Below are 17050 nucleotides of genomic sequence, written 5' to 3'. Positions count from 1 at the left end.
TATTTCAAACAGCCCATCTTCAAGTTCAGAGGTTCTCTCTTCAACTTCTGCAAGCCTGCTGGTTAAACTCTCCATTGTGTTTTTTATTTCACTGAATAACTTCTTCAGTTCGGCAAGTTCTGCTACATTTTTTTTCAGGGTGTTGATTTCCTTGTATATTTCTTCTTTCAGATCCTGTATACTTTTCCTCATTTCATCATGATGTCTAGCTGAGTTTTCTTATATCTCATTCAGTTTCCTTAGAATTATCACTCGAAATTCCTTGTCAGTCATTTCAAGGGCTTCTTGTTCTATAGGATCTAGAGCTTGATAGTTATTATCCTTTGGTGGTGTACTTTCTTGATTTTTCGTATTTCTGGTATCTTTTCTTTGATGTTTATTCATTGTGGCAGGGTTTCACAGTCCACAGGTTTGAGACTATTGACTGACTAAGATGTTGCTGTTGTTGCCAATTTGGTATGGCTACCTCAGTAACTATTCAGTTGGCCACTAGTGCCTTGTGTGTGTGGTTGCCTCGGGTCTTGGGCCTCTCCGTGGAGCCCCCTCTCTGGTCAGCTTGGACTCTGCTGGGCTGCTGAATCATCGGGCGGTACCGTAGGGTGTGTGGTCTCTGCTGAGCTGCCACCTCCCATGCTGGACTTCTCCCTGTTCCGTGTGCTCTGGCCTGGGCTGCTGGGATGTGCCGAGGCACCGCAGAGTGTGTGGTCTCTGCAGAGCTTCCCCTTCCCCTGCAGGATGTCTCCCTGCTCTGTGCACGCTAGGCCAGGCTTGGGATGGAGCCGGGTGGTGGCGGTGAAGCCTGCCTGCTGCTGGATCGTGCGGCGGCGGCCCCCCCACAGGGTGTGTGGACTCTATGGAGCTTCTATCTCCCTTGCTGGACGACTCTGTGCTCCATATGCATTGGGCTGGGCTGCTGGATCACGCGGCAGCAGTGTGGTCCCATGGAGTTCCCACCTCCCCTGCCGGACATCTCCCTGCTCCGAGCGCACTAGGCCAGGCTGGGAATGGAGCCGGGTGCCTGTGGTGAAGCCTACCTGCTGGATCACGCAGTGGTGGCCCCACAGGGTGTGTGGTTTCTGCAGAGCCTCTGCCTCCCCTGCCGGACGTCTCCCCACTCTGTGCGCAGTGGGCTGGGCTGGGAATGGAGCCGGGTGGCGACAGTGAAGCCTATCTGCCAGATTGTGTGACGGTGGCCCCACAGGGCATGTGGTCTCTGCGGAACTTCTGCCTCCCTCGCTGGACGTCTCCCCATTCCATATCCTGAATCCAAAATTTTGATATAACCTCTCCTATTATGTTGTTATTGTTAATATGATCTTAGCTGGCCTGTTCTCTCTCAAAAGCCCCTTTTCTTTTTGGTCTCAGGCCTGCTGAAGTTTGCTGATGATGTTGGTATGGGAGGTACCAGAACACAGACCATCTCCCTTGGCCAAGGCCAAGGCCCTATTGCTGCCAAAATGATCAACAGTGCCATCAAAGATGGGACCTGGGTGGTCTTACAGAATTGCCACCTGGCCACAAGCTGGATGCCTGAGCTGGAGAAGATTTGCGAAGAGGTGATTGTTCCTGACAGCACCCACATCAGATTCAGGTGAGATGCTGTCCCACTGCTGCCTGTCTCTGGGACCCAACTTCCAGACAAATGCTGATGGCTGGAAATATAAAGGTGAACAACACCCTGTCCTGACCCTGAGAAGCTCCTGGTCTAGCTGAAGGCAGACCATGGATGAACAATGTTGATACTGTGTAATACCTGCTGTACTCGTTTGAGTAAGAGTCATGGAGAACAGAAAAGGGATGGGAAAGTTGGGGAAGGCCTGGAGGACTGAAAATGGCCTGGGGTTTTGAAAGATGAATAGGAGTGTGCCAGGAAGGACATTCCAGGCAGAAGGGACAGCCTTTGTGAAAGCAAAGAGGTGTATTAAGGGAATACTGAAAAGTTATTCTACGACTCTGGGGTGCATGTTGTGAGAAGTTGTTGGGGGAGATGATGGAAGATGTGTAAGGAAAGGTAGATTAGATGTCAGCACATCTGATTTTTTAAAATTATTCATCTAAAAGGGAATCCCACTTGTAGTGCAGGAATCATTTGTCATTCCTTTATCCTATATTTCTTGGGCTGCATGGAATTTTTATCAACATTGGAAACAACTGTTTGTTTTTCATGAATTTTAAAGCCCATCGAGGCTGAGTCTCAGTTTTCACATTCATAAAATGATTAGGGGTGAACCAGACAGACTTTAAAATCCCTTTCAACTCAAATGTTCAGGGATTCTGTTCTTCCAGACCAGGGGTGAACACACTACAGCTCATGGGTTGAATCTAGCCTTCTGATTATTTTCAGTACAGCTTGCAAGCTAATTGTACTAGTCCATTTTTTGTTGCTGTAACAAAATACCTGAGACTGGGTAATTTATAAAGAAAAGAGGTTTATTTGATTTATGATTCTGGGACAGCTGCAACTGGTGGGGCCTCAGGCTGCTTCTATTCGTGGTGGAAAGCAGCAGGCAGCCAGTGGGTACAAGAAGGTCACATGGCAAGAGGAAGCAAGAGAGAGAGAGGGGAGGTACCAGGGTCTTTTAAACAACCAGTTCTCGAGGGAACTAAAAGAGTGAGAACTCACTATCCCCTCCCCCAGGGAGAGCATTAATCCATTCATGAGGGATCGGCCCCCATGACTCAAACAGCTCCCAACTTTGCCACACTGGGGATCAGATTTCTGCATGAATTTGGTGGGAGGCCAACATGTCCAAACTCTATTACTAATTTTTGTATGTTTGAAAATGAAGAATAATATTTTATGACACATGAAAATTAGATGAAATTTACATTTCAGTGTCCAGAAATAAGTTTTTATTGAAGAACACCCATGCTTACTCATGTGGCTGCTTTTGTGCTCCAAGTAGTTGCAACAGAGACCATATGGGCCTACAAAATCTAAAATATTTATTATTTGTTCCTTTACAGGAAAAGTTTACCAACCCCTGCTCTAGGCAACAAAGCTTGCTGGTTATTTTCATTTTAGTCATGTCTGTCTGAAAATAGAAAAGTGTTTGGTGCTTATTTACAAAGTCAGATTAGGCCCTAGTTGGTTTGTTTTCATATAAGACTTCCAAAAAGGATAGAGAGTTTAAGGGAAGTCTATTAGTTTCAATAACATTACTGGGTTTGGAATGGTGAGTGGATTCATTGACCTCCAATGACACACTCAGTAAAGAAAACATTATTTATGTTCACATTTAAGGTCTACTATAACGTGGTCCTAGCCCAAAAGTCATGAACCCAATTGCTTACAGGCGCCAGGCATGTAACATAAATGAGTGAAGAGGATTGGACACAGAAATAGTCCACTTCCACAGCACAACGACCACCCTCATGGGCAGCTGGCCTCAGCATCAGACATAAAGGGAACGGTGGGGACTGCGGTTAACTGGGAGCACGTGCTCTATAGAGAAGGGTAGTTACTGCCAAATGCTTACTAACTGCTGCCATTCGGGAATGCAGGCTTCTTGTGATCAGACTTTCTGATGATTTTAAAAGGAAGGTGAGAATCTAGAGTTTTAAGAGAAAGCCCTAGATCTTTAAAAGTTGGCAACTGTGTCAAAAATGTTTCAGCATTGTGTGGGTTCAAATGGCATGAACCAAATATCACCCATCTGCAGGCTGAAGTCAGGTCTTCGGCCACCAGTTTATGGCCTCCTTGTTCCCCTCCCAGCCCTGTGCCTGGACCACAGCCAACTGCCTGTCAAGCCTGACCATATCCCCAGCTCATTCTCCTCCACATGGTTACTCAGCCTGTGCCTCTAATGACTTTCCACCCCCAGATCCACCTGCTGGAAATCTCCCTGATGTCCGGCAAACAAACAAACCAACAAGCAAGCAGGATGCTATGGTGTGTATGTAACTTGAGCTTGGGTAGGAAAAACAAATTAATAAGAGCCTGTAATGCAATACACCAAAATGTTAACCTATTCGTAGTAAAATTACAAATTTTATTTGCTTCTAAACACTTTTATACATGTTCCCATTTTTTGTGTGTATGTTGTCTTTGATGCAGCTATTCAACTCTGCTATTGCAGGGTGAAAGCGGCAATAGACAATGTGTAAATGAGGGGCATAGCTGTGTGTCAATAAAACTTTGCTTATAAAAACAGGCAATGGGCCGGATTCAGCTCCCTAGCCATAGTTTGCTGATATTTGCTCTCTGATGTTTGCCTAGCTCCCTCCAACGCATTGAAAACTCTTCTTTTCATGGACCCCCACAGTCCATGCTCCCTTCCTGGGGTCTTGATTTTATAATGCCTTGTATGATGGCATCCTGTTTGCTTGTCTTTTATCCCTTGCCTGGCCCCCATTTCCTCCCCTAGCAATAGGCCGTAAGTACCTGGAAGCTAGAAACAAGGTTTTGCTCACTTTGATTGCACCTATGATGCTTTATCCATAATAGATGCTTATAAAGTCCTCCAGCGGGGAGCGAGGGGGTTAAGATCAGGAGCTTTGGAGTCAGAGTCCCAAGTTCTCATCTCAGTTCATCTACTTCCAAATGGTATGTCCTTGAAAAGCCCAACTGACTGCTCCATGCCTCCATCTCCTCACTGGTAAAAGGGGACAGTAAATCCCTCCTCATGGGGTGCCTGTGAGGATTAAGGAGAATGAAAGAATATGTAATAAATTCTTAGTGTGGGTTTAGCATCTAGCTGTGCTTAATAAATGGTAGCTGTTATTTTTTGTTATCGTGTTGCTCTTGACAGCTGGTTTCGTTGTTCTTCCAGGCTCTGGCTAACCAGCTATCCATCAGAGAAGTTTCCGGTCAGCATTCTCCAGAATGGGATCAAAATGACTAACGAGCCCCCCAAAGGGCTTCGGGCCAATCTTTTGCGTTCCTACCTCAATGATCCCATCTCAGACCCCGTGTTTTTCCAAAGCTGTGCAAAGGCAGTGATGTGGCAAAAGCTGTTGTTTGGCCTTTGTTTTTTCCACGCCGTCGTTCAAGAGAGGAGAAATTTTGGCCCCCTAGGTAAGCCATGGCAGTGCACTTGGGTTGCCTGGGGGAAGGATCACAGACAGACACAGGCGTGTGCACAGGTGTGCGTTCAAGTTTCCACTCAGATAGGGTTGCTGGTAAACACAGTATAAGTATGTTCCATGTGGTATTTGGGGCATACTTATACTATATGTAATTTGTTATTTATCTAAAATGGACATTCCACTGAGTGTGTTGTATTTTTATTTGCTTAATCTGGCAACCCTATAACTAGGTCTAGGTCAATGTCAATGTCAGGGAGAGAGGTGATGCTTCAAAATCAGAGGTTCCCTAATTACTGTAGTAATGTGATAATGAGAGGACTGGACTTCTTCCCTTTGCCACGTGTTTGCCTATTTTAGGCACAATGACCATTCTCCAGGGAGTTGTCACCAGGTGATTTATAACATTTTAGGCATCTCTGTACATGTGCATAACAACAAAAGACAGAAATACACCTGGGACATTTGTCTGTGCTTCTTATTGAAAAACAATGCATTTCTTTATTAACATAACCTATCCATGGCCTAACTTATGAGAAGCTTAATAATCTTGTTAGAGCAGATCATCAAACTGCTAAATACAAATCCCATATCATAATGGTTTTAAGGTTGGATTACCTTTCTTTCACCTATGGGCTGCCTTTGGTTCTGTTCAGTAGCCTTGAAATGACCTCCCTCAGGGTGTTCTTAGCAGTTCTTTTAGGTTATATAAGGAGGCAAATTGTCCCCTCAGTGGTTCTCTCTGAACATTCTCTTCCTTTCCTTCTACCTCCACACCCTGGGCCCAACTAGCTCTACAGACCACCTGACTCTTCCACTGAGTGGTGGAGGGTCAAGGCAGCCAAGGGGACATCCCTCTGCACCTGCAGTTTAAACATCACCTTCTCAACTGCCACTCTCCCCCTGTCCATGCCAGACCTCTAAAAATCCATGCAGCAATGCAGCTCACAACCACCTGCCCAGTTGTGCTTATCTGCCAGCACACACGTCTCATTATTTTATTATATCTTTAATTTGATGTGAATGTTTAGGAAGAAATTAATCTCCTCTGTTGAGCACAGGTCCCAGCATACCCTGCTGTCTTACACCGGGCCCAGTTCACACATTTACGTCACGTGTCTGGCCCCCGTGGGCATTTTCCATTACACCCTTGGAAATGCAAGTGTCAGTTTCTGTAAGGCTGGCCACCCACTTTTCCCATGAGCATGAGGAAGGGAATTCTTAAAACCAGCTTAGTTTTGTTGCCTAATCATAGCTGCTGCTCTCTAGCTATGCTTTAGTGTTATTTTTGGAGCTCTGTGCCTTACCACATTATTCCAGCCAGGCTGAATAATTCTCATTCCACAAATCCCAGGATGTTAATGTCTTCCTTAACAAATGGGGAGATCCATAAGGAAATTGATTTTAGGATGGATGTTTTTTCAGGCAGAATGGTTCCCACGTTGGCAGTAAATGTCAAGGCTAATAGTTGGCCCAGTGTTTGATATTCATGGGGCTAAAAGAGGCTCTTGATCCATAACGATGCTTAACTCCACCAGCTCAATCTCTGAGTGAAAATTAAGAGCTCTCAGCATTGAAGCATCTAATTCTCTCTGCCTCATGCAGGTTGGAATATTCCTTATGAATTCAACGAATCTGACCTAAGGATTAGTATGCGGCAGTTACAGATGTTTCTCAGTGACTACAAGGAGGTGCCATTTGATGCTCTGACATACCTGACAGGTATTTTGGGAGGAGCTTGCTGCTGTAAACCTTCAGTATCATATTCCACCTTCCTGCTCTTCTGCTTTTGTCTGCATTCATTCATTCACTCACTCACTCACTCATTCATTTACTCAACAAACATTGAGCTCTTACTAATTTTAGTTATCGTGCTGGATATTGTAAAAAGATGAAGTTAAGATATAATCCCTACACTTAAGTGTCTCACAGTCTACAAAAGGAGGAAAATATAAAGAAATAAATGACAATAGTCATAAGTTCAACACGAGAAGCACTTATAAAGTAGAAAGGCAGCACAATGGTCAAATTTCAGGGGCGGGAGGTGAAGGTGATCATGGAAAACTTCCTGAAGGCGGAAGAGAGGGTTTTGAGGGATGGGTCAGGGTTTTACAAGTGGAAAGGAAACAGGGGAAGGGGGCAGCGGCAGGAAGGAGAACACTCCTGACAGAGTGATCCTGAGGTGGGAACACCTTCAATAAAGCAATCCATCCGCAACCTTTATTAGTCTCCCAATATGTACTAGGACATGATATGGAAGAATGTAAATGTATAAACTTTGGTCACTGCCCTCAAGGAACACACTGTGTAGTCTCAGAGATGGCAGATGAAATAGAGATGTGTTAAATGAATGAAATACCATGGCTAAAGATCAAAGTGCAGCCCAGTAGAAAACTGGGGCATCTTCAAGATCACACATGAGTTCCCTCCTCAGCTCCATGTATTAAGGAGTTTGTCTGGATCCTTTTCCCAAGCACCTGGCAAGCATTTTACACTCATGATCAATACATTGAGGCTGCACAGCTATCTTATGAGTTTCATATTAGTAACCCCATTTTAGAGCTGAGGAGACTGAGGCTTTAGAGCAGTCGTTCTCAACTGTGGTTGATTTTGCCCCCCAGTGGATATTTGGCAATGTCTGGAGATCGTTTTGGTTGTCACAACTAAAGGGAGTCCTACTAGCATCTAGTAAACAGAGGCCAGGGATGCTGATAAACATCCTGTAATGCACAGTCAGCTTCTACAACACAGAAATATCCAGTCCAACATGTTAATAGTGCCAAGGTTGAGAAATCCTGATTTAAAGTGATTGTCAGTACAACATCCCCTAAAACAAAACCAAAGTAGATACACAATAAGAGTTCAGCAAATCTTAGTTTTGTGAAAGAACTTCTCCAAAGAAGTGAGCCATGTTCTCTTCATTCCAGGCTATGTGGAAGAATATCTCAGCACTCCTCTTCAGTCCATAGAATGAGCACACTATTGCCCTTGGATGTGGTCTTAGCAGGTGACTTCCTGCCAGTCATAAACCACCCTGCCCCTCCTGTGCCAGCCAGCTTGAGGATAGTTACTTTCCAACTGTGCCAGTTAGGATAGGCAAGATAGGCTGAGGTAATAAACAATCCCCAAATCTCATGGGTGTTAAGACATCAAAGGTCCATCTCTTGCCTACTCCTGTTTCCTGTCTGTAGACCTGCCTCTTCCTGGAATGGTTAAAATTGGGAATGAGCCCACCCTTCAGAGGAGTCCTTGCACACACACACACACACACACACACACACACACACTCACACACACCCTCACACACAGATGTGTCTCCTCCTTGTAGACCAGTCTGTCAACCCCAGCTACCAAATACCAGGGTGTACCCACATACTCTAATACTCTGAAATCTAGACCATCTGCAAAATGCATTATGGGGTTGATGATCTGGATGTGATGTCTACTCCAAAGGATTACCTAATTCTTTTCGTATAAATCTGAGTGTAGAAACCAGAAAGTCATAGAATAACGTTAATGATGATGTACTGGGGTGGGGAAAGTCATATCCCAAAGCAGTATATATAGGTAATCTCAATTTTCTAAAGTATATGTACTTGTAATAGCTGTAATTAATTGAATGATTTCTATATGCTAAGCATCATGCTAAATGCTTTATAAACATAATCTAAAAATTAATCTTAACCACAGTGTTGTCAGCTGGGTACTGTAGTTATCTCAGCTTTCTGACCAATGAGAAACTGCTATTAAGTGACAGAGCTAAAATTGGAACTCAGGACTGTATACAGTATGTCTATATGTACAACAACAAAAAAAAATGTGTGGAAGATGCCTAAATATTAATAGTTATCTTTGGTGGAATTCTTGGTGATGGTATTGTTTTTCTTTTGGTTTATCTTTCTTTTCTAATTTGTAATAAGGTGAACATGTATTATTTTTGTAGCAACCCTAATACCAAAAAGGCCTTCTCATTCCATGCTAAGTATGGCTTCAACAACCCTGTGTCCCAGCAGAGCTCCTTGGCTGGAAGAATCCCATATTTCAGGTTGATGACCAAGCTCATTATTGACCTTCCCTGGGCTCAACTTCTTCTTCTGTCGGTTGTCCCCAGGGGAATGTAACTATGGAGGCAGAGTGACTGATGACAAAGACAGGCGTCTCCTGCTGTCCCTTCTGTCCACATTCTACTGTAAGGAAATCGAGCAGGACCATTATCGCCTGGCTCCTGGAGACAGTTACTACATCCCTCCCCATGGCACCTACCAGGTGAGGGGTGAGGGAGGGAGCCTACCTCTTTCCCTCGGAGGAGCTCAGTAGTCTCCATATGGCTATGGGGCTGCAGTGTAGCCAAGGAGATCCCAGGAGCAGCTGTGCGCTTCCTGGCTGGGGTCTATAAGCTAGTTCCAATATTCCCAAAAGTCTGCAAGAGAGACATTGCTACTGTTGAATGAGTGCTGGGTATTTGGGAGAGAAGGTCTTTCAAAATATAGGGTTCTTCTACAGGAGTTGAGAGAGAGAAGGATGGTTAAGATAAAGCCATGGTAATGAACAGGCTGGAAGTTGCTACCTGAAAACAAAGGTTCAGAAGGTGGTGAAAGAGGAGAGACAGAAAAACTAGACAAGGAAATGGAAGGAGAAGATGAAAACAAGAAATTTGGAGGAAGGATGAAAAGGAGCTTACTTCTATTGATGACCATTACATGCCAGGGTTTTATCCCTTTATGACCTCATTTGTCTTCTTGTTTACGGATAAGGATACTGGGGTATCAGATGACTAGGTCAAGGTTACACAGTTAGTTTGTGACAAAGCTAGGATCCAAACCCAGTTCTGACTCCAAAGCCAGGATTCCTGGGGGAGAAGAGAGGAAGCTGGGGTGAGAGAGGAGATACTCCCCAGAAAACTATATGAGGAAGAGCTTGAGATGTGTTCACCCAGCCTGGCTGTGAGTGGGGGGAGGGTGGGGAGTGGGGCCTGTGCTACCACACGGTGTGATTCCTGTTTGGGTTGGGTCCAGCTAAGCCCTGAGTCATCTGTGGGACCCCGGGGACCCTGTGTTTACGTCAACCAAAGATTTCTTTTCCAGTCCTATATCGAGTATCTCAGGACCCTCCCCATCACAGCCCACCCAGAAGTGTTTGGCCTCCACGAAAATGCTGACATTACCAAGGACAACCAGGAAACCAACCAACTGTTTCAAGGGGTGATGTTGACCCTCCCTAGACAGTCGGGAGGGAGCGGCAAGTCCCCCCAGGTAACCCAGCTTGGGATAGGTGTTTCCCATCCAGTGGGCACACAGGATTGTAGGTGTTGACCAAGAAGGCAGAAAGTGGGGACTGAGCACACCCCCAAAGAAGGGAGTGGGTGCTCTAGACTTACAGAGCTGGAAGGGAACCAGTGTTTCCAAAATGTCAACTATTCCCTTACGACATTTCACTATATCCACGTATCACCTATAATAGGTGATTTATGTATGACATTTACATACATTTACAAATTTTAAACCAACTATTTTTCTTAAAAACATTTCTTTTAAAAACTGCACATCAGAACCATAAAATGGAAACCCAATATCATTTCCATAAAGTCATAATAAGCACAAAAAGAAAATGAAAGCTAAATAGTTATTAAGTTCTTCCCAGATGTTGTTGCTGGCCAAAGCCCCTGAACTAAGGCCTTCCTGTTAAAAGATCAACAAGTGTTACAGAACTGGTAAATTAGCACCAACCTGAGACTTTCTATTTGAGAAGAATGAAAAGAGAAGGATGGTCAAAACTTGAAAAGAGAATAACTTATTTGTTCTGTGTCCTGGAGACACTTAAAATCTGGGTACCTCTAGTGGTGCCAGTCCACATTTTGTGAAACACTGACCCAGTCTACCACCCTCAGTCTGCAAATGAAAGGAAAACAAACCCCGAGAGAGGAAGTGACTGGCTTCAAGTCCTTCCTAAAATCAGAGGCATAGCCAGACCCAGCATCACTGTCTCCTGGCTCCACCACCCCATCTCTCCCACCCTTTCCTTCACTTCTCCACCTTTCAAGCTATCTCGTGTTCCACCCCTTCCAGCTATGGACCTTGCTGCTCTGGTTTCTTGATTTGGTTTGTAGTGCCGTAAGTGGTAACTGGTAGGAAGGGAAACCAGCCAGGTTGGTGTGTTTCAGTGTAGGGTGGAATTTGCCCTCACGGTGGGAAGAGGGAAAGAAGTGACATTCCGGTCTCCTAGATCCACAGGGTGGCAGAGCTGTCTGTCTCTCCCACACCCGGGTCCTACTCCTCCTTAGTCCTCTAGGCCTATCTCCCTCCCAAGTCAGCTAAGCGCAGGGCTTTTCTTTTTCCTAGAGAGTCACATCTGCACCAGGAGCTGGTCCTATGGGGCCAGCTCTGAGGCCTTTGGGAGAGTCTCACCCAGAGGTGACCTTGTAGACAGAAGGTATTTGGCAGTGTTCAGTGCTGCCCTGGGGCTTCCTGACTGAGCAGGAATCCCCTGCCTGGCCCTCAGACCCTTGCCCCATGTGTGAGGACAGGGTCCTCATTGTCCAGCATTTCTACTCTCTGGGCTGAGAGGTGATGCCCTCCCCGAGGCTGGTGGGGTGATGAGTGCCCTCCTTTACCCCCACTCCATGAGGTAGAACTGGCTTCTGTAGGAGAGTTCCCAGGAAAGTCTAATAGATCATGTTTAAAGAGACAGATGCTCACTACTTCAAGTTTACCCAGACAAAGCCTCAGCCTTTGGTCTTGTTTCTCATGCATGTCTTTACTGCCTGCAACTGAAGGAAGTGGTTGAGGAGCTGGCCCAGGACATACTCTCCAAGCTTCCCAAAGACTTTAACCTGGAAGTGGTCATGGAGTTGTACCCCGTGGTCTATGAGGAATCCATGAATACTGTCCTAAGGCAGGAGATCATCAGATTCAACAGGTGGGCCGGATCATTTTGCCTGGGAGTTGGAGTATGAGGGGTAGAATCTAATGGGCAAGTAGCTGAGATACTTGGGTTGCCATGCAGAGGATGTGGTTTGTCCCACCTGTAGGGAGAGCTGTGAACAGGGCCCTCCCCAGCTTGTGTGGGCCACTGTTATATCACTCCTGTTCATTCTCTCCCATTCATTTATGTGACATCTATAAAGTCAGGTTAAAACTCACACTAAGCACAAACGAATAGTAAAAGTTGTCATTTGAGTTGGTTTTATTGGTAGATATGGTTCCAAGCACTAGGCATGGTTCTCATTCAAAACACACAAGAGTCTTTTGAAATATGCACAGTTATTAATCCCTCTACCAGCATGTTACAGATGAGAAAACTCACCTTGGCATAGAGGGCTGTGGTCCTCATTCGTCTGATCAGACACCAGGCCCAATGTCTTCCCTTCTCTGCTACCCATTCTTTCCTAAGGCCAATGGAGCTCTTCCTTGGTGGTTGCAGGGACCTTCATTAGCCTTTACCACTAGTCGTGGTAATAATATAAGAGAACAGGGTAACAACAATCTTATTTCCTAATGATGGTCAGGATTTTAATCACCTTGGGCAATACTCTATACCATTCCATTAATCAGCTCAGGTCATACTCTACCATCCCTGCCCTCTACCTTTTTTTGCCTGTTCGCCCAGTGGTATAAAGAGCCCAAATTGATTAGGTGACAGTCCAGCTTCCAGTTCAGGGGAACCACTTTTGTGTCTTCTGGGGAAAGTGTTGCTTCCTTGAGTACTAAAACCTTGAGATTAGCAGAGTTCATACTTGCAAGAAGAGAGAAACAATTTGCGATCAGGTCTTTAGGTGGAACAGAGGTCTGTGGTGTAATCCCTCAGATGGTAGCTTTGACCCTTGACCCTCAGCAAGCACATGCACCAGATATCTGAACCTTAAATTCCTCTGGATATGAATGTTTGGTGGTTACACATCCAGGAATCCCTTTCCTACATTTGATCATTCTTCTGCTTAATTGGTTAAGATTCCATACGTCTTTAGGATGACAAGCTCTCTCTAGTGGCAGATTATTTGGCATCCTCCGGTGAACTCCCTCTGGGCTTGGCTGGGATTCAGAACAAAGAGAGAGGCAGGTGGCATCTCCCAGGCTGCCCTTTGGTTGCCTTTTCTCAGGTGGGCACCTTGCAGTCTATAAAAAGAACAACTTTAGCAGTATAGATTAAATGGCTTAAAACTGTGCATGCCCTTTGAGCCAGAAATTCTTTTAGAAGGAAAATAGACATTCGCACAAAGATTGATACGGATGGATGTTCCTGGCAATGTTGCTTACAACAATAATAATCTAGAAATAATATTCCAACAATAGGGGAGTAGTTAAATAAAATGGAACACTCGGTAGTCACTAAAAAGGATGATTTAGGTCTCTATTTATGGAATTGGAAAGATGTTCCCTATACACTAAGAGAGAAGAACAAATAACAAAAAAGGTAATATAGTATGATCCCATTAAAAATATTTTGTGTTTAAGGGTTGGCCAGTTAACTAACTTGGTTAGAGTGTGATGCTGATAACACCAAGGTCAAGGGTTCAGATCCCCATACCACCACCTCCCCCACCCCCCAAATTTATTCTGTTTACATAGAGAAAAATCTGGAAAGATACACATCAAAGTTATCTTGAGGTAATGGTTGATTTAATTTTCTTCTCAACTAATGATTGTGCACTTATTGACCTTTCAAGGCTATGGGGGGGTTGTGAAAGGAGAACTGGAGCCAGTGTTCCTGGGTAGACTGGCCACCAGAGAGCCAAGCTCAACCATCTCCTTTGTTCTTGCAGGCTGACGAAAGTAGTTCGTAGAAGCCTCATTGACCTTGGGCGAGCCATCAAAGGACAGGTCCTTATGTCCTCAGAGCTGGAGGAAGTCTTCAATAGCATGCTCATGGGTAAAGTGCCAGGCATGTGGACAGCCAAATCCTACCCATCACTGAAGCCCCTGGGGGGCTACATAGCTGACCTGCTGGCCCGCCTGGCCTTCTTTCAGGTACCTAAGAGTCAGCATAACTGGTCACCTGGCATGCTCATTCAGGTGGAGAGGGTGTTCTGAAATGACAGATTAGAGGCAGGAGGAGTAGGGCGGATAGCCACGCAGCATCCCAGAGAGCACCTGGAAACAGTCTTCCCAGAGCTGGGGGCAGGAGGGAGACCTTTCACAGCCCTTGAAAAGGTTATAGTCTGTGGAGGCAAGAGTAGAAACCAAAATAAATGTCACAGACTGATGGCTTATGTACCAGATTTGGCAAATACGTATGTTTGGTTTGGCTGCCTGGTAATTTAAAAACTTTGAGTTAGCTTGTAAACATTGGATTTTTACACCTAAAAATCCAGAGATGTTTGTCCTGCAAACAGTGGAAGACCTGAAACAATGGGCCTGCATTTTTGCATGGCAACCATTGCTGGAAATGAATACCTGCTGCTCAGTTGAGACAAGAAACATATCCCCTACTGCTGCAGTCCCCACCACTCTCTATTGATCCCTGACACTAGCTCGCACCTGTGCTTTTCTTAAAGTGGAAATATATTACTTTGTACCCTTATTTAAAAACTAGGAACAAGGGCGTCCTGTTGCGTAGTAGGTAGCAGGTAGTCAGTCTCATAAAAACTGGGAAAAGATAAGCTAAAGTAAGAGGGCTATCTATTTAAAGAAAAATGGGAAAAAGCATATTTCTTTATGGGACTTATTTACATTACCTGCCTTTGAACTATCGTTGCTGTGTTGTTGATTTTGAATTTTTACTTCTCTGGTTCTCCAGGAATGGATTGACAAGGGTCCCCCTGTGGTCTTTTGGATCTCTGGATTCTACTTCACACAGTCTTTTTTGACAGGTGTCTCTCAGAATTATGCCCGAAAATACACCATCCCCATTGACCACGTTGGATTTGAGTTTGAGGTAGGGGTACTTTGGGTTAGGCCAGCTCAAGGGGCCACCAGAGAAGGCAATGTGGCCCATTTCCTTATAAGAAGTCCAAACATTTGGGAGTATTAAGGTCCAGGTGCTTCTGAGATGGTACAAATGAAGAACTTAGCATGACTTACGGTAGCTCCAAAAGGTATTCTCTACAGAAATCAGAGGAATCACAAGGATTTGTCTCTGTGTATATAAAAAAGGATCTTACCAGAGGAAAACTCTGCCACTGTTATATCAAGAAAGATGAAAGCATCCTCCCATGCTGTCTGTTCAAAGTGGTGTACTCTTCATTCAGAAGAATGTTAATGCCCTTGGGTGGTCCTTTGCTTGGAGTAAGGTCAAAGGAATGTCCAATAGTGAAGAGGAGGGGTAAGATGGACTATTGTAGAAGTTTAATTCTATGGAAAGATCCTTTGAGATCATCTAGTCCAAAGGTCAAAAACTGGTTGCCCTAAGTCTTAGTTTATGAATTAACTTAACTTGATGGGCCTTTGAAGACAATGTTAAGCCAAAATGAATACAATAAAAAAAAAAACTGAGGATAAACATTGGAAAAAAGATAAAACTATCTTTACTGATGTTAAAATGATTGTATACATAGAAATCCTGAAAGACTAAAAATACACCTATCAGAATGAATAGAATTTGTAAGGTGCCTGGATATTAGTCAAATATACAAAAATTGCCTTTTTTATTCTAGCAATAAGAACTTAGAAATGAGAAGAACATTGCATTCACAATAACAAAACCATTAGAATTTGAATGATTTTTTTTTTGGCAGCTGGCCAGTGTGGGGTGAATGATTTTAAACAGAGCTTGTACTCTCTGGTTCACCATAATCCCCACTGCTCCCTATTCTCCTATTACTAGACCATTTTCTACATTTACTTGAAAGGATTTGGGTTCATTGCCTCTGAATCTAAATAGTGGTGTGCTTGAGCTCACTCATACCAGCTCACCAGAGCCAGTTGTTACATTTTCAGGAATTTTATAACCTAGATATTAAATAGAAGGTATCCTGAAATCTACCATAGTGGGAGTCTTTACACCACAGAAACTGACATAAACTACAAAGGCTTTCTTCCTCCCACCCCTACAACTGTTTTAGCAGCCTGCCTCTGAATTGAATCAAACCCCTCACTTCATAGATCCAGGTCCAGAAGGGGAAGAAATTATGCAAGGTCACTATGCTAGTTACAGGTGATGTGGCCTCCTGACTCCTACTTTAGTACATTCTTTGTGCCTACCATATATAAAGGCAGCATGCTGACTAGGAGTCAGACCTGGTCCATGTATGGCAGGCAGTAATATTATTACAGAAGCTCCATTGTCCTTGGAGATGCATCCTGGAGAGTCAGACATTGCAGCTGGGTTGTACTTAAGGTATCAGATGGTTCCAATTTCTTAATGCTACCTCATGTAGGAAAATGGTAGGCAATGGAACTCACAGCTTTCCACTCTTCCAGGTAACCACACAAGAAACGGTCATGGAGAGTAACCCAGAAGATGGGGCCTACATTAAAGGGCTCTTCTTAGAAGGTGCCCGTTGGGACAGGAAAATGATGCAGATTGGGGAGTCTCTCCCCAAAATCCTTTATGACCAATTGCCCATTATTTGGCTGAAACCTGGCAAGAGTGCATTGTTTCTACATCAGAACATTTACGTGTGTCCAGTCTACAAAACGAGTGCCCGGAGAGGCATCCTCTCCACCACAGGCCACTCTACCAACTATGTCCTCTCCATTGAGCTTCCAACAGACATGCTCCAGAAGCATTGGATAAACCGTGGGGTAGCCTCACTGTGCCAGCTGGATAACTGATGGCATTTGTCTCAGAACAGAAAATAAAAGGCATTTAATTCTCAACTACAACCCACCTTTCCTTATTTGAAAATCTCATGGCATCATGATGATAGTAATGATGGTGGTAATTATATTAATAGATTAATTGTTATGAGCCAGGTTATTTCATAGCAGTAAGGTCACATTATTATTATCCTCACTTTATGGCTATAGAAACCATGATACACAGAAGGTAACTAATACCCCCCAAATCAGAGAGCTACTAAAGTAGTGTTTGAACACAGGCAGTGGGACTTTTCAACCTAGGCTTTGTCATTTGGCTAAGCACCCTTGTA

At 44.3% G+C, this 17050-nt stretch overlaps 1 protein-coding gene across 1 annotated transcript in view; it reads left to right on the top strand.

Annotated features, from left to right (window-relative positions):
- DNAH3 (dynein axonemal heavy chain 3) overlaps positions 1-16733 on the top strand; it is a 169854-nt gene extending 153121 nt beyond the window's left edge. The window contains exons 53-61 of the mRNA XM_063099804.1: positions 1366-1591; positions 4773-5017; positions 6631-6747; positions 9137-9291; positions 10110-10277; positions 11798-11940; positions 13784-13988; positions 14758-14895; positions 16380-16733. Of these exons, the coding sequence (XP_062955874.1) occupies positions 1366-1591; positions 4773-5017; positions 6631-6747; positions 9137-9291; positions 10110-10277; positions 11798-11940; positions 13784-13988; positions 14758-14895; positions 16380-16733 (1751 nt within the window). The remainder of the gene's footprint in view (positions 1-1365; positions 1592-4772; positions 5018-6630; positions 6748-9136; positions 9292-10109; positions 10278-11797; positions 11941-13783; positions 13989-14757; positions 14896-16379) is intronic.
- Positions 16734-17050: the final 317 nt, after the last annotated feature.

The sequence above is a fragment of the Cynocephalus volans genome, chromosome 6, assembly GCF_027409185.1.
Source record: "Cynocephalus volans isolate mCynVol1 chromosome 6, mCynVol1.pri, whole genome shotgun sequence".
Taxonomy (NCBI): domain Eukaryota; kingdom Metazoa; phylum Chordata; class Mammalia; order Dermoptera; family Cynocephalidae; genus Cynocephalus; species Cynocephalus volans.
Note: the sequence above shows the minus strand (reverse complement) of the source record. Positions and strands in the feature narration are given on the sequence as shown.